Consider the following 23,214-nt stretch of genomic DNA (forward strand, 5'->3'; position numbering starts at 1 on the left):
ATTTCATCTTCCTTTCAGAGGATAATGCAGCTTCTAAAAATTCCCTCCAAGTCATTATAATTTTACTCTGCTCCCAATATAATAAACAACTTCATCCATCAGTTTCCAAGCACTTTGCAAATAAGCCAGCATCACTATTTACATCTCACAGAAAGCGAAGTGAAGCAGCAGAGCTTTCCCAGCAGCAACGAGGAAATCACGGCGGGCACCCACGCTGCCGCAGTCTCTCGAGTCCCACCCCAGCAACGCGTGCATGCGACGCCCCCAAGTCCTACACGTGCACAGGACAACACCAACCCTCTGATAATCTCATGACTGGAAATGTTTACAAACCTGTTGTCCTTCCTGGCAGTCATGCAACGCATGCTTGTTTTAAAGTTCCTCTCTTTACAGATAGAAGGAACGGGCACTGCACTCACGAGAGCTCGACTATTCTTCCTTTTGAGCAATTAGAAAATACTATATTTACTATATATACTACATGTATGCTATATTTATTCCATAGAAAATATAATTACTAAACCAGAGAAAGTCCATAGTAACATGGGTGCTGATCTGCATTCTTTTAGCAGACTGCCTTTCTCACAGAGCATATTCCTGAGAGGATTGCATGCTGGTTTCATCCATTTGGACAGTCCTAAGTACTAAGGCAATCTCTTAGTAGCTTGTTCTTTTCACCCTCTACTCACATCTCTAATATTTGCTGACTTCCCACATGTACAGAAATTGTACTTCAAGCTCAAGACTGTGCTGATGGATGGTTATAGTGGCCTTCAGTGAAGCATTGCTCCATTAATAGGAATAAAAAATGAAATACGAAAATTGTTTTGACCATTCAGAATTTCCCTTGGGTTAAAGAATATAAAGAAGTTAAACCTGCTCTGGGCACTGATGTTACATTCAACTGTGTCTCCCTCCTTTGGGGCACTAGCAGCTCCCTGTTGTTTACCTCAGGCCACAGCAGCTCGCATCAGCCCTGAAGCCCCCCAGGAGCCAGCTCATGGCTCTGCTCTTCGGGAAAATGCACAGAAAATTAGACAGAGTGCATCAATCCAGTCCAGTGCTTGCTGCACACAGGCTTTGCATTTCAGAAAGCTTTGTCTCTATTACTTAAGAGACCTTATGGCGCTAGGTTGTACCTGGTCACGCGATTTGAGAAGCAGCACTCTGTTCGTGTGGATCTTATCACTCACATGACCCAGCTAACAACAGAGGTATAAAAATGAGGAAAAAAAAAGGGGAGAAGAGAGCAAAAAATGGCATAAGAGGGGGCCCAGGAGAGGCAGAGCAGAAAGACGCATAACTGCAGCGGGCAGCTACACAGAAAGAAGCCCGGTGAGCAATACATGACCCCAAAACTCTGCTCAAGCCCAGCAGGTGTACCAGGCACTTCAACTCCAGAGGCAGGCTGTGAAGAAATCATCCCTGAGTTTAAGAGGGCTAGAGTTTAAGAGAAGTTGAAGTTATCTTTGTTCTCTACCAAAAAAAATTAAAAAAAAAAAAAAGAGAAAAAAGAAACCAAATTAGCTCGATTCCAGTCCCCATCTGCTGGAGAATTTTTATATTGCATTCATTCCTCTGGACCAGCATCCTCATATCTGTGAAAGAAGTTCCTAGCTTTACCAACAGAAATTCAACAGGTTCAACAAAAACAGGGTGGCTTTTAAAAATATGAGAATGTCCTGGCTGCTAGGACTGAGCTGCAGATGGGGAGGCAAACGAGCATCTAGGATGTCCCACAGCAACAGCGAGGTAAAGACGGAAGGACAGTTTCTAGCACGGGAAGGATGCTGGCTCCCAGCACTGCCTGCCTCCACCCTGTGAGATGCCAACAGCTCAGGGCACCCTTCAAACCTCGGGGTTCTGCAGGAGTGACGGCATCGGCCCCAGTACAGAACCGGCTCTTACAGCCAGGAGGTGTTTTAAATCCCCGCTCCGCGCTATACTTGTTGCTCCCCTTGCTATTTCTCCACAGTTCCTGCTGGCTTCAGCCTCTTTGGTTGCATCAATGAATGCAACTACTGATGCTCTGCAGATTCCTGTAACTACTACAGACAGCAGATAAATTAGATAGCCAGGCAGCCCTGTCCTTAAGGCAGTGCCGTAATGAGGACTGTCACTGGCTGGTTTCTAATACAGGAAGTTTTAAGCAACTGTAATCTTGCTAGAGGAGAAACTCAATACCAAGAGCATTAAAGCAGAGCTCCTCCTCAGATTTAAGTCTGAATCTGAAAAAAAAAAAAAAAAAAAAGGCAAATTAGCCAATTTACCCTTTCAAAAAATATTTTTAAAGCTTAAAAAATAAGTTAATACTGTTTAATGTCATGGGAAACTGAGATTACTTTAGGAAGGTAACCAAAGAACAGAACCTGAAGTACACAAAAATATCAAACCATTAATTTGAGATTTTACAAGGAAATCCAAGAGAGACACATGGCCACATACCCACACACTTCAGGCCATCCCCTCTGCTGGGGAAGCGGGAGCTTTGTCATCTCAGTGCAGTGACACAAGCCAAAGATGAGGTGGACACCACACCTAAAACAAACCCCATCTTTGGGGCAGCTGAAAAACAAGCACCAAAGCCCCACACAGTTATCAGCCCTACCACGCCTCAGGGTGTTTTATACAAACCTATGAGATTTCATGTTGGAAACAACCCCATTTACACTTTCCAGCTTTTTAACATCGTTCTGACATGAATAATATAATTTCCAGATATGGAAAAAAGTCACTTGATCCTGCTCTCGCTGAGAAGAGCTTTGAATTGCAAAATTTTTCACTAGACCATAAAACCATAAGAGAGCTTTGCACGGGGTGTTGATCTCAGAGGGCTGATATCTGAGTATTAAGCCACAGAAACTTTTGGCAGGTGATCAGTTGGAAACTAAACTGAAAGGCTAATAACGTATTGATTTCCCGTTCATTAAAGACTAAAGCAGCTTGTCGTTCCACACACAAGGTACAATGCCTGTTTCATCGTTCACCTAAACCACCTGAACCCGAGCTGCAAACCACCACCATTCGTCTTGTCACCCCGCTCCACGAGCTGCTTCTTGCCAATAAGCAACTGACTTCTCTATAGAGGGAAGTCACATTTAACAGACTTAAAAATATGACAAAGATACCTGATTATCCCCCTAAAACACATTGGTTGCACAAGCCTCTTCTCCTAGTTTCCCCTTCCTGGATCTCTGATGAACCTGACCTCGCAATGCAAGCCTGGCGTGCCCGGGCAGCCACCACAGGCTGGTGCAACTACATCCCTCCTGAGGTGCACGAGTGAAAACCTGGCACCAGGCTCCGGCACAGGCGCTCCGCTGAAGCCGTAAGATGATTTAACTGAAAACTCTGGTTCTAAAAGTTCTCTCAGAACATGTTTTGGAGATCTCACACAGATGTCCCATGGAGGCCCGGAGCACGCTGTGGCACACCCAGCCAACGCCTGCAGTCAGTTGAGGGGAGGGTGCACTTCATGGCTCAGGCTGCAGGTCAGGTTCAGTTCTGTTCCACGAATTGGGTGCGCAATCACATGTACAGAACAAAAGGTAACGTGGTGGGTGCTTGTCACAGTCCAGGTGGAAAGGTTTTGATCGGTTACACCCTGGCACACAGCTGAGGTTATTGCAGCTTGGGTTCAGGGAGCTGAGTTATTCACTACAGCCAGCACCCGTCATCCCAAAGACACCTCTCCAGGACATCAATTATGGTAGTCTTACCTATTTTCCCAAAAGTATCAAAATGAGAATCACCAGCAATTTCCCTCCTAGACATAACAGATTTGAGCACATATTAGACATTATCACTCTTACTATCAACAGATTAGGTGGGTGAACTTTTTTTCCTTTTCAAACTGAGCTCTTGCTCCATAGTACCTACCTTTTCCAAATGTTGGTCTTCCATAAAAATCATAGAACAACTGAAGTTGAAAGGTATGTCTTGAGGTCTGTTATTCAACATTCTGCTCAAATTGGGGTCAGCTATGAGGTCAGTTGAGGTTGCTCAGAGCTTTATCCAGTCAGGTGTTGAAAACCTCCGAGCATTGAGACTGCACAGCCTCTCTGGGCAGCCTGTCTTCATGGTGAAAAAGTTCTTCTTTATATTCTGAAATTCTCATTTCAACTTTTGTCCTTTGCTCTCACCATACAGCACTGTGAAGGTCTGGGCTCTGTCTTCTCATTTTCTAGAAGGTACAGGAAGGCTGCTGTTCCCCTCTCCCCGCAGCGAGCTTTCCCTTTTCCAGGCTGAACAAGACCAGCTCCCTCAACCTCTCCTCACAGAACAAGTGTTCCAGCCCAGCTCCCAGATCTCTTTGGTTACCCTCCTTTGGGCTTGCTCCAGGTCATCAACATCCTTCCTGTACCAGAGAGCTCAAACTGGATGCAGTTTTCTACATGGGGTCTCACAAGTGCAGAGACAAGGAAGGATGTTAATCCCTTCCCTTGATCTAGTGGCCATGCTCCTGTCAGTACAGCCCAGGGTGCTGTTGGCTGCCTTTGCTGCCAGGGCACGCTGCTGCTGCCTTGTGTCCCACTCGCTGTCCGCCAAGTACGCGGGTCCTACTTGGCCAGACAGTGCCCAGCTGGTGTTGTTGCAGGGATCTTCCTCCGCAGGTGCAGGGCTTTTCATTTGTCCTTGTTAAATTCCAGAAGGCTCCTGTGGACCATTCCTCCAGCCTGCCAGGGTCCCTCTGGACAGCAGCTCCACCCCCAAGTCTATTGACTGGTCCCCTGGCTCGGTGTCATCTCTGCAGATGTGATAAGGGTGCACTCAGTTCTCTCCTTCAGGTTACTGGCAAAATGTTTAACATGACAGGTGCCAGGCTAAACCCCTCCAGCACCTTCTTGTCGCTGTACTCTCCCTGGAAGCCAGCCCATTAACCCCTGAGGCCAGCCACTACCCTCTGAGGCCAAACCACCAGTCAGTTTTTTTACCCATCGACCCAGATTTTAAGGTCCTAACTTCGATACAAAATATGGTGGGAGAAACCAGTGAAAGCCTTGCTGAGCTGAGGTAAAATACATCACTGCTCTCCCCTCATCTGTAAATTCAGTCATTTTATCACAGAAGGCAATCATACTGCTCAGGGGTGACTGACCCTGGTAAACTGGTACATTCATGCAGACTGTTTTCAACCACTTCTCTTTTATGTGCCCAGAAACGTGTTCCTCGAGGACTCACTGTGCAACTCTCCAGGGAGAGAACTGAGGCTGACTGACCACAGTTCCCTACATTGCTCTCCAGGCCCTGCTAGAAGATGGGTGCAACACTTGGTTTCCTCTAGTCACCAGGAATTCCCCTGATTTCCATTAGAGATGGTCATCAAATACAACTGGGAAGGCTTGCAAGAACATCAGCTGGTTCTCTCACTACCTTTGATAGGACCCATCAGGTCCCATGAATTTGTATGGGTTGAGTTCTCTGAAGTAAACCCTGCCTCCATCCTCGGCCACTGCTGCCGGCTCTTCCCGTCGTACCTCGGCACTACTCACAGGGGCCTGGGAAAGGCTGTTGGTCAGGACAGAGGCACCGAAGGCACTGGGTACCTCAGCCATGCCTGTGGCTACTGCCACTAGATCACTCACCCCATTCAGCAACAATCCCCATTTTCCTTGTTCAGCATTTCAGTTTTGAAAGACCCTGATATGTATTTTGATATACTCCCTGTGAGGGTGGTGAGGCCCTGGCACAGGATGCCCAGAGAAGCTGTGGCTGCCCCCTCCCTGGAAGGGTTCAAGGCCAGGTTGGACGGGGATTTGGGCAACCTGGGCTAGTGGAAGGTGTCCCTGCCCAGGGCAGGGCTTTGGAACTAGATGATCTTCAAGGTCCCTTCCAACCCAAAACATTCTGTGACTCTAGGAAAGACAAAACCAGAGAGGAATCATTTGCAGCATATTAATTATGAAATAGTCTGGAGCAGTCAGACTCAGTCCTAGTAATATGAAGAATTCAAGCAGTAGTTGCCAGTACTAGGGGATTGCTCTGCTGCTACAAGTGGGAAACAGGTGTGCATTCTCTATTTGCACATCCAGAGCTCTCTAAAGAGATGAGAAATAATTCTACTGGGAAGAAGTCATCACAAAGTAGCTCCTGGCAGCACTGCACAGAGGTCAGCAACAATACAGCCCAGACCTTAGGACATGGCAGTGACAGATGCCTTCCCCGGAACCTTACAAAACTAAGAAAATGTGGTAATAGACCTGGCAGATGTCAGTTCAGCTGGCCATTGTCATGAGGATTTGAATGATCACAAGTTGGTTGTTCAAGAGAAAGATAAACAGGAGAGATCTCACTTTTAATTATTAAAAAACCCAAGAAGTTAATAAAATATTAGAGGCACAGTTCATAAATGCAACTGGAATGGAGAGGTGAGCAACATCAGTGTGCAACTTGCACATCAGGAATCCACAAAACCCTCACCAAACCATTCAGAGTTCACAAGATATTCTCCTTCCCATTTCCCAGAAATGTAACTGGATAAATGGGTATTTTAAAAGTGGGATTAGGGAGGAACAGAAAGTTACAGCAAGCATGTAATACTTTCTAAAACCTTGTAAAGGCTTCCCTCAGAATGACCAAAAGTGAGCCTTTCCAGTGAGGGGAAGGCTGTGTACGTGGAAGTAGTACGAGGTCATAGTACCAGTGTGGTACTTTACACTTGCATTAAGGCACTTAATTATTTTGTAAATAATAAGAATCAGCTCAAGACAAAGAATGGCTTAGTCTCATGAGGAAAGAGATAAGAGAATGGCTTTTGTGGTGAGACGAGCAGCCAGCAATTCAGGAACGTGACGTTATTCTGAGAGGTAATGAAGGACAGGCATATTTTACAGTTTGCAGGAGAAATATTAGAGCAGATGTGAACTTTTACTGCTTAAAAGTCACAGCAGGTAGGAAGAAGAAGTTGCAATAGGAAGGAGAAAAGCATTAGAACTTTGTTTTGCTTTCAAAGGTCAGCACTGCATTCAAGAGATTTTCCTGCTCCTCAGGGAAATGCCAAACTGGTGCCTAGACAAGAGCGACTACATTTTTCTCATGCTAACAGTAATCCTCATTTAGATGTATTATTTAGCTGAACATGAAGTGTTTATGCATAGCTTTCTGACTGCAAATTGTACATCACTAATGATATACAAAGGTTGTTTTTTCCTCTTGTATTTGTACTATATTGTAATTAACATGCATTTAATGTTTTAGATTGCAAGCATCTGTCCTGCTTTTTACACAAAGTTCTTCAGCACCGCTATTTATAAGTCATTGGTTTTTTCCCCTAGCTACTGACTATCCAGACTTTTAGAGTTGACAGACCAAAATACTCTGAAATAGCACTGACACATGGCCCCGTTTAATTATAGATCAACAGCTTTCTTACGGTTCTTGTCCTTCATTCCTGCCCTGCTTGTAAAAACAAGAGCATGAACTCTGTACAAGGGCCTCGGCAAAAGCAGCGCTTAAAAGCCCTTCACAGACCCAGGTTTCCCTACTGACAGTGACATCTTGCGGTCGCCAATAAAAGAGTTCCCCGTGCATTTCGCATTCCCAGAATTTACTGCGAACCCCCTGCCGGGCCAGAGCGATGTGGGGGCAGGAGCCCTCTGCCCCCGGGGCCCTGGGGGCACTCCACCCTCCGGGAGCAGCTCCAGGAGGGCAGTGGGCAAGCACCCAGGGGCTGCTACAGCTTTGGTTCAACTTCCCATGCCCCTAGTCAGCAGTTTCCCTTAGCATTTCAGCATCATGCCTTCACCTTCACTCCACATTGCTCTTGCCACCTTTTCTTTTTAATCGCACATTGCATCCCTTGCTTAGAGGTGGATACCCCACACAAGTCCAGTGCTTTATAAATAACCACAACAAAAAGATAATCCACCATTTACTCCTAGCAGAAGCTTCTTCCTTCCAAGTGTTTGTCTTACCTATCTATACAAGCTTTTCACAGTGAGGACAAGCTTCAGTCATGTTTGCATGGTGGACTGGATAAAACAGTCCTAGGCAGGTCTCAAAACACCACTTTACAGAATACTTTTTAGATCATGTAAGCTCTTCATATCACCGGAGTAAGTTCATGTTTTACATTTGTCATAAAAAATGTAAGATGCATTCAGAGTATTTGTACTGTATTATATTGCTCTTCAGCAGTCCAGTTCATCTGAAATGAAAACTGTCTCTAGTATGCATTAATTCACACCTAGGAAGAGACAAGGAACCAGGAGATTTCATCACTGCCTCTACTTGCATTACTGGTGCCCGTGCTTTGCTATGGCAACTTTTCCCTCTGTACAATACTTTAATATCAGAAGCCTTTTTAAACAACATAGTCATTTATAAATTGCTCGTGTCACTACAAATTAATGAGTACCAAATACTCTGTGCACCTCACTACAGTTCACAGGGTCCAGTTTAAACAGTAGCTGAACAGACTAAAATTTGCTTTGCAGCAGCAAAATGATGCATTTAGTTCCACATACTACTTGCTGGCTGGCTCAGGAACATTCCTACATTACATACATTAATCCAATTTAGTTTTCGTGTGGAACAACATCTACCCTTTCTATGTCATCCACAAAAACATCTCAAACCATCCAAAATAACTGTGGTTTTAAAGCCTAGTAGCACACCTATAGAAAGCAAGCATAACATACATTTACAATGTCGTTTCTGGGTATTATGATCTTGTGGTTAAATCCATTGCCTTTTCCACATCTACTGCTTCTCATTTAAAGCTCTTTATCTTCCCAGCTAAAGGCTACTAAGACACTCCTACCCATCCTCATTTATCTGTTGCACACCCTCAGGCTACAACATATGAAAGTATGAAGGCTATTTTCTTCCTTCTTCCCTTCATTATCACTCCTCAGTGATTTTTCCAATTTCCTACTGTTCCTCATATAGCCTGAAAGATCAAGAAAGCGGCCTAGACAGCCACAAAGTTTTAGGAACAAAAATTGACTGCTTTCAACCAAATGTTCGGGTTGGTCAGAGCTCTATGAAAGTATCTAAGAACCAAGATACTAAGAACATTCCCAGGTCTTCTGGCTTTACAACATGTACCACACAACATGGGATTAAGACCTTGAACACACTTGTGCTTACCCCCACTTTAAACCCAGAGCCTGCTTCAGGCCTCCGATTTTAACTTCACTTTCCGATAGAACAGGTAAGTACAACAGAAAAGCCCTATCTACAGAGTGGTAAGTGCTGCATTTGCCCTGGGGAATGCTCTCAGCAAGAGCCCAGCCTAACAACTTCAAGCTTTCAGGTCTTGGCAACAACTGCTGCCCTGCAGTGGGTCAGCCGAGCAGCACAGGAGACGCGACTGTGCCCCCACATTTCCAGTTTGAGTGTTCTGCTGAAATTGAGTGTTTCTTATCATGGTTTTGGTGCATGAGGGTACCAAAATTTATGCCTACATTGAGTGAACAAATGATTCCCTGCTGAGCTGATTCCTGAGCTTTTCCGGGCAACAAACTTCAAAATAATAATTGCAGGTAATTTTTGGCAGTGCTTGGCTTGTGGTGACTGACTTCAGGAACCTTCTGTTTGGAATAAGCTCATTAAAGCTTTCTAACCAGAGTATGTGGCAAGGCCAGACAGTGATGGCTACAGCTATGCCACGGGTGAAATCTTCTGACAAACTGATGTCAGAAGAGCGTTAGCTAATATTTGTGTTTGAATCCAGACTTGAACTTTATCAGTGATGACTAGCCACAAGGCCATGCATAAAGTCAGTTTTCCTTGGCTTTAGTGGGTGTTAACACCTTCCAAATATGTTTTGCTTTATTAACTCTTTTACAACAGCTCATGTCATTACATGCTCCTACACTGGGCTAGGTATTTAGTATTTATTTATTTATTTATTAGGGTATTATCCAATCGCCTCTTGCCTGATAGTCTAAACACCGAGCACTTCTCGGTGCTTAGGGCCCACAACACTGGGGTGTTGCACACTAGAAGTGTGAGGAGGAGGTGGCAGGAGTCCTTCTGCTGCAAGACACTACAAACATATTATTAGAAAAATGAAAGGAGAACAACTTTGATATGATCATGTACCTCGTATGCCTACACAGCTCTGCAGTATTACCCCACTGGGTCAAGTTTTTTAATCTGCAGCAGAGAGGCCGACCAGTTGCAGACACACAGTTCAGGCAGATACCCAATGCAAGAGGGTCAGGCTGGAAACACATTAACCAATTAGTCCTACTTTTTATTACCTTTTTCCTGCACAATCAAGACCAATTTATAATTATCATCAGTATCAGTGGCTCTATGGCCCCTGAACAGGCCATGTCACAAAAGAGAGCAGGTTTTAGAAGAGGTAATGTCATATTTGTGGAAATTCTCCTCCTCACCTATGTTAGTTAGGATGTGAGTACTGATGCAGAAGAGTTGCTAGGTCAGAGAAAGCAAATACATCAACCAGAGCAGGCATAAGGAACTACAGTGTACTTACATGAAAGTGCATCCCTGATTCTAGACCACCCATAAAACTTCACCAATTGCATGAAAAGGCTTTTGCCTACAAGCAAATAAATCCTTTTCATCCAGTGGAGCAGCAGGCTCAGCAGTGTGAGATTCCAGAAAGAGGCGAGTTACTTTGTGCTTTGAAACAAAGATCCAGACCCTCCTCTATAGGAGGAGCAGGAGGTCATTTGTGGATACATTTTAAGCACCCCAAATTCCTGAACTGTGAATTTCATAATTTATTATTATGTGGCCTTGAACTGAAGTCGCTACAAAGTTGAGCAACAAACCTTTAATAATTTCTTCTGCCACATAAAGTTGTAAGAAACTCTCTCAGGTTGTCAGCTAGACTGCTATGCTACAGCAAGGTGGCAATGTTGTAAACTCACAAATAATCCAAGGCGTATAGATCAGGGCCACTACTTTTGAGAAGATTGACAAGGTCCCTACTGCACTTTGCAAGCTTCACACTAGGGACAGAAATGCCATTTTTCACCATTACCTTCAGTTACCAGAATTAGAAAAGTAAATGTAAATACCTTAAGCTGTTTTGAACTCACCACCACTTGATCACCATTACTGGCCAAAAAAACATACTACTTTTCTAAATATTTCAAGTTTAGAGAGTAGGATCAAAATGGCTACATTTAACAGCTCCTTAAACTACCATACACGAATCAGTCTTAAAAAGAGATCATAACAGTACATGAAGATTTCCCTGCACATTCTCTCCAGCAGAAGCCCTAAACACACACGCACAGGAATATGCTGTCTCAGTTAATAAACTTAGAGCAGGCTTCCACAGCAGCAGCTGGTGGTCCCACTTCTGTTTAACCTGTTTATAAAGTTTACCATGTTTACAATGTGGCATAGCAGACCAGAACAGGTTGCATAGCATCAACCACCTCAACACTATTCCGCTTTCCATATGAGGAAAAGCAGGAGTGTGGTGCTCTCCACCTTCTCTAGGAATTAGTTACATATTGAAAGACCTACCTGAGTCTGCTATTTGAAAACCAACCTATCATGACTGAAAGGTTAAAAAGGGAAAAAACCTGATGAAACGTGAAAGATATTTGCACCTCACAAATTCAGTCACAGCACACATGCTGTAATTTGTCGTCTTAACTCATTCTAATGCCACACACTTAAGTGACTTAGCCCCAGAGCTTTACATAGTTAAAACACATGGTGTTTGCTACAGGCTGTCATTTCTTACATTTGACCTGAAAAATATAATCCATCTCCAAATGTACTTCCACTGTAACTTCTTGTTTGCATCTTTTACACATTATTCATAAATAGTCTGTCATCAACCAGTAACTTTAACAGGGGGAAGCTACCCACTCTCTTAATTTTCCCAAAAAAGCATTACACAACCTAATCTAAGTTACATAAAAATCTTAAATTCCTCTGCTATGCATGGCACTAGATTTAATGCTCTGCTGCTGGTAAAGGTAACTGGAACTTGTTTAAGCACTGTTTTCTCAGCAGATGTTTACAGATTTATGGCAGAGCACCTGACAGCAACATAGCCTGAAAACACAAGAATTGACTGGACCACTGACTATATACTTCAAGTCAAAACGAACATCAGCTTTTATCATCTATCATGATTTGAATTGAAATGGCTTTTCTTTACTTCCAAGCTTGAAGAAAGGTTGTGTGGACATGCCTGTCTATCTCCTAACCAGGTCCCATCACCCCCCTATTCCCCCCACCCCCAAGAAAATTCAGGTTTTGGAAGAGAGTCAGAAAGAGGCAATGTGCTTACCCCCTGATAATGGTTAGATCATCTTTAATTCTAGCACCTGAAGTTATACAAGGGTTTGCTTAATAATCAAGTTTCAAAGAACTGTTGGACACATTCAGTAAGGTGACAACTGTGCAATACCACTCAGTATTTCAATATCAGGGACCATACTCTTGAATTGTTTAAACACAATCCACAGAACTCAAAATTGAACAACCATCCACAGTTTAACTAAACAATCAGTTAAAAGTCTTACATTTTAATAATTCACATAATGGTCAGTCTTTAGTAAGGGATACTGAAATTCATTAAAACACAACACTAGATTTTACTCTATGGGTGTGTTGGGCAGGCACATAATTGGCCATTCTTGGGTATAACCAGAAGAGTAAGGAGAAGTTTACCACAGTTTGGCAAATCCCACATTTTGTCAGTTAAAAGTGAACTGTGAGAATTAAATACTCATCTTTACATATACACAAGTTATGCTGTGAAAGCATATTTGCTTACAAACATATAAAAATACTTGTTAACTAGTTTGATAAGAAAATAATGTATAAAAGTATATAGCAAAAACATTTAATCATCTCTGACAATGGAAAGATCAAATTCATTTTTATATCACATGAAACAAAAACAGCTACAATTTTAGTTTTCCTTAATCCCTTACCCAGAAATACAAAGGAAGACACAATTTGTTTAAAACAAATGATGTGAAATTTCTTAATAAGCTCAAAATGCCTCAATCCAGAATGAGCTCAGGTATTTGGCCATATCCTGATAGTAGTAGTAATCATCCTGTAGCTGTTTTGGATTCATAAAATAAATACAGTAGACTGTTTTGGCCACTGAAATAAAACTGCAGCATAAATGAGGGATGAAAATTTCTGCTGACAATGAAATTCAGTGTAGGTTTCTTAAGGCTAGCTGAATACTCAACTCTAATTTAACTGAGGGCAAAAAAGCCAATCCACCCCTTTTTTTTTTTTTAAAGTATTCTCTATACTTCAATATAGGTCTTTGTAATAGCTAATGAAATGTCTGAAGTAAAAATAAATTAATTCACAAGAGAACTTATGCGTGACTTCAACACCTTGTCCTACACGGTTTTGTTTCATCTCCTTTGCGAATAAAACTCCACAAGGTGCAAGCTCTTAAGGGAGAGAAGGAAGGAACTGTGGTATTAAAGAAGCAGCCTTAGTGTTTTGTTTTGAAGTCTGCCCCAGAATGACTGAGTCTTCTTCAAGGACTATTCTGCCAGCTTCTTGGACTAAGGCTATTCTGGTGACCACTTTTAGGACATGCACATATAAGGCTAGACCAATACCAGAAGTGATGTAAAATGACGGAAAGAAAAAAAGAATAATCTGGCAGTTGATAGCTTGGTTCTTGGGATTCTCAGAAAATAACACAATGGCAGCCTTTCTTGTCTTTTTCTTTCCGTGTTGGCTCTGGTGAAGGAGGGCACTCTTGTTCTTGAAATTTCCTGGAAACAGATATTTCAAATTAAATTCACAGAATCATTTTCAGTTAAAAACTGTACTTGAAATTACTGGCTTTACACTTTTATCATAAGATGGACTGACTTTTGACACTCAAACTACTGATTAAATGATTAGATTTTTTGGGGGGTTGCTTTTTCTTTTTTAAAAAAATGCCTTTTTACAGAAGGCCAATCTCACAGTTTATCAGGCTTACTTACTGGATGATCAATAAAATCGGAGATATTAAAGTGAAGAAATCCTCCTTCAAATATATACTACCTTCATGTAAACATTTTCTAATCCACAGGAATATTTTATAATGGAGAGCACTGGTTAAAGTATACAGGTAACAGCAGGCAGAATTTTCACAGCTGTTTCCCACTACATTTCAATTCATTTGCTGTAGCTATCCATTAATGAAGGAAAATTAATTACGTGGTCTCACATTATCATACCTTATAACTCTGACAAGTTCATGAAAAGCTTGGTCTACATTCAATCTGATTTTTGCTGAGGCTTCCATGTACGTTACTTTAAGTTGCCGTGCCAGCTGCTGACCTTCCTCTTGTGTCACCTGTAAGAGACATCAATCATTAAGTTCAAGGCTGCTGCAGGCACTTTCTGATCAGTAGACACTGCACAGACATGTTATGGATTTATTTCCCTCAAACAATAATGCTTATTTGGACACAGAGTAGTTTCTACACTGTCCTACTGTTTCTACAACTGGGAAATAAATCCACGTAACACATCTTTTCAAATTCCAAGCGAAGACTTCTTTTTAGAAGTTTCTGCAATAGACAAAGACTGATCCCCTAAGCAATTTCCCTCACTGCAGCTGCCTCCTCTTCACTTCAGTTCTGCATAACAAGACCAAGTTTTCCTTCACAGGCAGACAAGAGTGCTCCACTCCTCCCCTAAGCAAGTGCTTGTTAGTATCTGCTGGATTACTAACAGAAGTGTGAATACTATTGCTAAATTCACCTTCTCCCTATCCCAGCTAAATCTAGAGAAAAAAAATTCAGATTACTACTTTTAAAACAAGAACTGATGTTTAGCTTCTGAATCTTTATAAAATTAATTTAAAATATATTTGTGACACAGTGAAATAATAATGTAGCCAGTTTTAAACATAGCTTGAAGTACAAGAGATCTAAAAATCCATGAATCCTTCAGAATACCCAGATACGCTAAAGAAACCCTGTCTACCTCTTGACTCCTTGGGACAAGAGAGAAAAGGGAGAGGACGAGAAAGTAAATTTAACATGATGTAACAGAAGGCAGGAAGCTAGTGGACCATTATAGGAAGGAGGAATAAGTCAGTCACAGGGCAAAACCAAAGGAGATCACTGCATATTTTTGGATGAAGCAGAAAGCAGTGAGGTCAGACAACAGAAGGCCAACCTAAGCAGTGCAAGGCATGCGAAGCTTCAACGGGAAGGTCACCCACAGGGCCAGGGAGGAAAGGGCAGCTTTCAGTGATAAAAGGAAGTAAAACAGATCTTGCCAAGACAATGGCTAGTGGAAGAAATGTCGAAGATTACATGGCTTCCACAGAAGAATGTTAAACCAGCATGTAAAGGACTGATATGATGAGAAAAAAAAGGTTTATTTTTAATCTTGTTTTGAAAAGGCACTCAGATATTCACTTAGATTAAGGAGCTACACAGAAATGGAACTAGATGGGAATAAAAAAGCATCATTGGCAGCGGTCACCACAGTGCAAGATACAGAAGGACTTCTGGCTTGCAATGTATTTTCCTAACAGCTACACACAGAGTTTGAGCATGTTCATGCACAGCATCTCAATGCGTGTGGCGTGTGACTCCTCTGTCCTTAGCACCCCCACTGGCACAGCAGTCATCCCTTTACTGCTGAACTGAGGGCTGCTCCCACTGAACCCTCCTGAAGCTCTACAGGGAACCCCCAGCACCTTGTGCCATTAGCTGGAATAACTCAGGATGCATCTGCTGATCTCACTCACAGAAACTCACGATTTACTTCAGAGTTATTACCATCACCTGAAGCCAAAAACCACCCTCAAAACCAGCCCAGCCTCAAGATCAGCTACTGGAACTGCATTTTTGACTGCAGGACACTAAGTGAGAACAACTGGGATCCTTCAATCCCCAATGCTGCCTGAAAACTGAATGATATTCAAGATTTTTGCTCCACCATCTAGAACAAATGTACTTTCACTTTCCTCTCTAGCCCCAGATGTTGATATATACTTATTCCAAAGCTTATGAAGGCTGCACTTTGAAAAACATTTGTAGCTGTTTTCTGGCACATCAATGACATTGCAGAATCCCGCAGAGTCTGCATCAGGGCTTCTTTCTAAGTATCTTTGCCTCACCCATCAGACAAAAGTAAGTTAAAGTACAGATGTGACAGTTTTTGCAAAACTAATTCCCTTTACTTTTCTTCTTCCCTCTGCAGTCTACTGTAGCCTCAAAGTGAGAGGCTAAAGTCTAATAAAAGTAAGTAACTGGGAGGAAATGTATAATCCTGAGGAGAAACTGCATGCAGTCTTTAAACATACAATAATGAAGAAAGTAATAATCATGTATCTAAAGCACATTAGAGGTACAAATCAAACTAATACTGTAATAAAATCAAGCTACACTTCCACAACATTACACATTTAAAATATTATAGATAAAACATTAAAGCCCTATTGCATTTACTACATTATCTGTGATTGCTTAATTCCATTCTTTTTGCCAATCTTACAAGTATACTGTCAAGCAGCTTGTGGTCAATTTTAGTGACCTCAACAAAGTCAGTTAAAAAAAACAACTTGCTTTTGGGCACACTACAGAAGTATTTGTAGTGCCCAAGCTGTAAATTAGAGGCCAGAACATACCAGTTTAATTTTCAAAACTAGGGAAATATAGCAAATACAAACATAGAAATACTTGAAAACAAAAATATGAATTTACATCTTTTTATTCTCCCTTCCCAAGTACAACAACCCTACATCCTGACAGGCTTTTCAGTAAGTGTGATGGGAGAGCTTATTAAATGTCATCAGCAAAATAAAAACTAAATCCTTTTTCTTCAAAGAACACTATTTTATTTTGACAGAAGTAAAGAAAACCACAGATTTTCTGGTAGTAATTGTGTCTGTAGATGTGTGTGTTGGTTCGGCAGTGAAAATTTCTGTTTCAGTAAGCTTGAGACAGAATATAACAGGTAAAAGTTTCTCAAATTAAACACCGTTATACAGATATGTAAGTCAAACTTGGAAAAGCTTATTCCCAACTCCCTAAATTAACAGTCTTCTTACTGAAACAGTTTCCATTTGAGTATCTGTGCAAGAATCCTGTGAACATCTCACGCATCCCTTCTTCACTACTGTATCTGAGAACTGTCAGAAATGTATTAATTTCTGAAGTTTCTATTCTTTCTTGCACCTAAAGCAACTCTACAAGACCGCCTAACCTAACTCTACCTGTATTTTGCCTGGACTCCTATGCAAAACTAAGTCCACATTGTGGTCGTGTCAGCAGGCAACAGGTAAGTGTTTCTTCAAGTTTGAGAGGAATCCATTTCTACCTCCTTGTGGTCACCCTACAGCACTCCCTGCTCAGAAACACTGCCCATTCCTGTCCAGAGCTCCATCACTCCTGACAACTGCATCTGTCATCCTGATTTTCTGCCTCATCAGCCCACCCACAAGTGCTGCTTGTTCACACTTACACTGGGCTACCATAATGCTTTCCTGCAGGTGTAGTTCACTACTCATTCTATTTTGTCCACGTTCTCATATAAAAGGTCACTTTGGTACACACAAACTGTGGTTATGAAGCACTGACACATATTCAAACAGACTAACTTGTTGTTATTCAAATGCTGCATCAGATGCCTGATTGCTAGTTACCTATAAAGCTCAAAATCTGTCAAGCCATGGGAAGACCTGAAGGTACAAGCCATCTGTGAGAACAGAGGCATCACTGTACATGGCCATAAAATCCCCCACCTCAAGAAGTTATTGTCACACTTTCATACAAGTTCACAACAGTTAAGAGAAAGGCCAAAATGAAATGTTAATGAATTCTGGTAGGCCACCTCCCACGTCCCTGTACCCCACCGCTCCCTGGAATAAGCCATCTCAGGACAAGATACTGGTGAAGCAGAAAGTCTGCAAAATCAACATACTAACTGCTTGTTTGATGGCAGCTAGGCTGATGCTGGTCAAGATCAAAACATGAGGCTGCTCGCCTGGGATCATCAGCTTTGCCCATCATCTGTCTATGCGTATACTGAAGTGCCAGGGACCCCTCTTTAAAACCTTGCTTTAAAGGCATCTAGCAGCACAGACGAGCTTAGCACTAGGTGACTGTATGGGTTCAGTCATGATACAAAAGCAAAAACTAGCATTTAATGAAACCCAAGCACTTTCTTGTTACAACCCGGGTTTTCCTTGAAACCCTGCCACCTGGGGAATGATCAGACTTGACCCAGTTTAAGCTAGCAGTTATCTACAAAGTCATATGTATCCTGCACTGACAAGTCTACTCCTCTGTCAGTAGTGGTTATTACTAAAACATCTGGTGCTGTACTGAATTATCTTACTGTAGAAACATCCAGCATTGTTTCAGTTGTACAGAATTAACCCATTTAAGAGAAAGACTGCTACACATCATTTACTTTAAGAACAATAAGAGATGGTGCTTCAATTTTGGTTTCAGTCACCAATGTGTAACTGACTGGGGAATCTGGAAACAAGTCTGCTTGACTCCATTTATCTTTACAGTTATTACTGTAGCAGATCACTATTTCAAACTTCCTCTTTCACCCCTCATTCCAAAAACACCTGTGAGTTGATCTGTAGTATATTACAGCCACCACTATTTTAGACTACAGCTTTGGTATGCCCCAACACTTCATCAAGATCATATTAACATCTGTGCACTTCTGCTGAACAACCCAGATCATGTACTTCCCAAGAAACTGTTCCCATCACACAAGGATTATTAGTTACATATAATTTCCTTCCAAATTTATGGTATCACAATGATAGTACTCTGCACTGTGTTCAACTACAAAACAGTTACTTGCATAAAGGTGTGGTCAGACCCTTGAGACATCCCAAACTTCTGTACACATTTATCTCTTTTAGACTCCAGTGTGTTAAATCTATTGAGTATCATTTGCCAATCAGAACGCACACTTAAAATTACTTTAACTTAGTTATATGCTCTCAGAGGTAGCATGTGTTCTATCATTTCACTGGTTTACCTCTTGTCTTTCAGAAAAAGGCAGCAGATGCCTAGTACAGGTAGTTTTGCTCTGAACACTCATACCCAGCTTCCTGAATTTCTAAAAATGTTACTTAGTCTGAGGCTGAAAAACATAAATTTATGATTAAACAAGTTAAGAGTTCTTGCAGAACTGCCAGGTAAATGAAAAAACTGCAGTGTGACACTCTAGTCTGGCTGACCAGGTTTTCAGAGTAACCAAAGTATGGCCTGACATGCCAGCAGCCTGAGAACACAAAAATGCAGAGGACTAGCACTTCTCACATTTTCACCCACAAGTTACAAGCTGGGGTGACTCCACACTTCCCACTCACCCCAGCACTCCTAACCAAGCTGGGGGAGTACTCTCACCTTTGCCCCAGACCTCCCATCGCAGCTGCCTGTGCAGCAAACCTGTAGTCAGAGGAGGATGACCTTGCTTGTCAGGTTGAAGTTTTTCCACACCTGGGGAGACATGGTGGCAGCACTAGTTTTCAGCTGGTCCAGCTCGCTGACTGGATGCCTGCATCAAGAGCTCACGTGATGGCACAGAAACAACCCACCGATGAAGCAGAGCCTGGCTGGGTTTAACATCCAGCTGATAACATCTAACTGCTTGCTGCTGCCAAAAGGCGAGGTCTCACTTGCTTCCCCCCACCCTAACTCCTCCCTGCTCCACTCAGAGCCACAGTCCCACCCCTTCCCATGCTTCAAGCACTGGCACTCAAATCTTTCTGCAAGCTGATTTAGCTCACACAGGTCCCAGAAAGCCATTCCAGCTCATCTGTTTTTCTCCCTGTCTAGAGAGATGATTCAACTCAAAGTGCTTCAAGTGAGAACTAGGGCCAACAAAGGAAAGAGCGGGAACATGAAGTCAAGAGGGAGGGGAGCCTCTCCCTTCTGGGGACCAATTATGTCAGCTCAGCACCCCCAAACCATTCCTTCAGACTGACTTAAGGCCAACTGAAACACACCACGTGATGGGGAAGGTGCAGGGAAGTGTTAAGAACACGTAAGTAGCTGTTTCAGCAAACCTAGAAGTGCTTTTTCAGCTACAGCTGTCTAAGCCCCAACTTATGATGGAAGTCAGAAATCCACCAATTTGCATGTAAATTGTGTGACAGCACCAAAAGTTATGCTCATCAGCATCTAATCAATTAAAACAATTAATATAGCCATAAAAAGCAAAAGGGGCTTTTGGGGACATATGCTTTTATTTGTGTGCAGATATAAGCAGCAAAACTGTGAAGTGAAGCAATCTGAAAACAGCTGCAGCATCATCATCTGCAAAAGCAGCTACAAATCAGGTACAGAGGGACTAGCAGGAGAACAGGCAACAGGCACCTCCTTCTTCCATTAAGGGAGAAACAGATGCAATGTAATAACATTAGGGAGAGAGAACAAAGTTCATAACTGTTGTAGAAATGGATCTACAGTATTACCAACTACATTTGCAGATATCCTCTGAGAACTGGGGCTGACAACAATGATGTTATTTCCCTCCCAGAGCATCTGGATGTTTGTCCTTCAGCAATTACAGTTTGCAGAACCATTCAGTTCCACCTACATGGCTACCATGCCAACATTTGTGCATCAAATTAAGTACACGATATTCCAGGACCTGCAAGTTTAAATTCAGAAGTTTTGATGGGAACACGATGACAACTGAAGAGTGAAAGAGTTTCACTTCTGTCTCAGGGACAGGCTGATAGCTCTGTGCATGTATGAGTACATGATGTTACTTCTGATGAGCTCACAAGCTTACTTCTGTGAAAAACTTCTTTCGAGACAGTATCTTTCAGTATAGGTTTTAATTTTCTCATGATCTTCCTACACAGGTTCTAGGGTAAAGAGGCTGTGACAATCAAGGGAGCATACTCAACAGGAACTTTTTTCTACTGAAGGTTTTATGTGGTATTCAAGAAATTCATTCTACAACAACATACTAACCCACTAAACTGTTTAACATTATTCGTTTTGAGCATATTTTTTTCCTTGTTTCAGCCACTGTTTTTTGACAAAGATTTTATTTAGCAAGGAACAAAACCTATGTAAGCACTTCTGGAGAAAACTAAGTCATGCCCTGGTACACAAATCTGAGAGTATCTTCTTTAAATGTGTGTTTTCCTTGTGAAACTCTTAAAAGTGCAGCAATTCTAGTAATATTTAGTTTATTCTAAGATAAAAAGAATCAATCATATGTTTGGTACCAAGCTTGAAGAGCCATCTGTCTCAGAAGAAAACTATAAACTTGTGAAGTTGCTGAAGAACACAAGTTTGACACCTGTTCCCTTTCCTGCTGATGTAGTAAGACTAATTTCATTTCAGCTCAAACCAGCTTGATTTTTGAAAAATCAGGAGTAAACAGGGAAAACAAATTTAAAGCTCCTTCTTTAAATGATTCTAAAGATCTTAAAAGGTTTCCTTACAACCAGAGGTGAGGTTGAAATCTACTAGTTTCAAAACTTTAATATACAGAAATATGACTAATTGTGTTGTTGTACTTCCAACTTTTAAAGCTTTAAGTCAGTTATGCAGAAGATGAGAGGCCAAATAGAAAACAGTGAATGGCTACTTACTTATACATAACAGCAGTGAACTGTAAAAGCAACAGCACGGAAGCCTCAGGATCGTTAGAGCTGGTGCTGGAATGCACTCTGCTTGGCACAGAGCACTATGGAGAGTTACAGAATGGAGGAATTGGACACGTTCATGCCTGAGTAATCAAGTCATGACAGAAAGCTCTCAACTCTGTACGTGAATAGATTTGGTCTCAACATAACCCCATTGAGTCAGACAGAAGATGTGCTGTATGTGGAATGCCATCATGCCTCTAAGATTCTTCTAGTACAGAAACTGAGTGTAGTTGTCTGTCTTGCACTGGAATTAGTAGGATATGATTTTTTTTTTTAAATTTGTTTCTTGTTCCCACTCTATTTTTGGGAGGAAAACTTCAAGAGTTTCTAGAAGAAAGTAAGCAGTAACTAATAGCAAAAGAATTACCTGTCTTTGGTGATCCAGATCTGCTTTATTACCAACTAGAATCATAGGAAATTCGTCGCGATCTTTCACTCTAAGAATTTGTCGCTGAAACTTATAGATTTCTTCAAAACTGTAAAAGAATAAAAGCAGAGCATCAGTGTGCTAATTCATAGATTCTCAGGTTCTGCAGAAGTTCAGAAATTATGAGTCACCTATTTGGACTTGCCCTGCCACACCACACAAGTACAGACAGCTGCAGGCACTCCACAGAGTCCAGTCACAGCATGACCAGTTAGAAAACAATTCAACACTCAAACTAAAAAAATCCTCCAGTTAGCAGTGTGCTATGTACTAGTCTTAGGTGGGTCTGCAGGGTAAGCAAAATGCTTACTGTGTCTTGATCTAGAGGGATCCTGGTGCCAATGTGTTGCAGAGAATCAAACAACCACAATCCATTCTATAAATACTGACTTTGGAGTTCCAACTCTGGCTAGAATATTCAAACCACGGTCTAAAGACCCTGGGGATCAATATTTCAGCTGGCAACTTCCATAGCTACTTCTGGGAATTTGGGGGGATGCCATCAAAGCCGTAAAATTTTATTTCTTGAAGGACAGAAAAATAGCAGGGCTAAATGATCAGAAAGCTTTCCAGGTTATACCAGGTGATACCAGGTACTGATCCTGTTCAAGCAGTAAGGAATGCTCCAGCAGTGCTTAAGGGAAGGTGAGCAAAGTAGAAAGCTTCTCCAGGGGCAATGTATCAAACGAGCTAATTCTGGCCTCAACAATGATTTTTGGAGAAAAAAAAACCCACAACACTGTTTTCAAGTAAACACTATTTAAGCTACATTACTACATAAGGAGCTTCAGCACAGATGCTTGCAGACAATCACACATCCTTTGGAGCACGAATGAAACTTCCAAGCACTATTTCCTTCCAGACATACAGTCTGAAGCCATTTACACTTAGATTTGCAAACTAAAATTTAAAAGCAAGATGATCATCAGTAAGAAAGTTGCATTAAAAGAAAATACAGTTAGACATAATGCCAATCCACCTCATCCATAAAAAGCAATCAGGAGAAGAAAGGTGAATGCAAAGGAAGGTATGCCACTAAGGATGGTTGGACCTCCATTTAGATACATGGTTTTAATACTCTGCTCAGAAGTCTGTAGCAACTGGAGGAAGAGAGTTGAAAGTTACCAAGCTCTCTAGATTTCTTCTTGCTTCAGAATGACAGACACTGCTAGCAGATACTTCACTGACAGGCTAGGTAAGTCTTGAATCAACT

General features: G+C 41.8%; 1 protein-coding gene across 1 annotated transcript in view; it reads right to left on the reverse strand.

Annotated features, from left to right (window-relative positions):
• Positions 1 to 12,239: 12,239 nt before the first annotated feature.
• RRAS2 (RAS related 2) overlaps positions 12,240 to 23,214 on the reverse strand; it is a 44,794-nt gene continuing 33,819 nt past the window's right edge. The window contains exons 4-6 of the mRNA XM_074917856.1: positions 21,942 to 22,050; positions 14,151 to 14,269; positions 12,240 to 13,697 (exon numbers count right to left, since the gene is read on the reverse strand). Coding sequence (XP_074773957.1) covers positions 13,610 to 13,697; positions 14,151 to 14,269; positions 21,942 to 22,050 — 316 coding nt within the window. The 3' untranslated portion in view covers positions 12,240 to 13,609. The remainder of the gene's footprint in view (positions 13,698 to 14,150; positions 14,270 to 21,941; positions 22,051 to 23,214) is intronic.

Source organism: Athene noctua, chromosome 14 (genome assembly GCF_965140245.1).
Source record: "Athene noctua chromosome 14, bAthNoc1.hap1.1, whole genome shotgun sequence".
Classification (NCBI taxonomy): domain Eukaryota; kingdom Metazoa; phylum Chordata; class Aves; order Strigiformes; family Strigidae; genus Athene; species Athene noctua.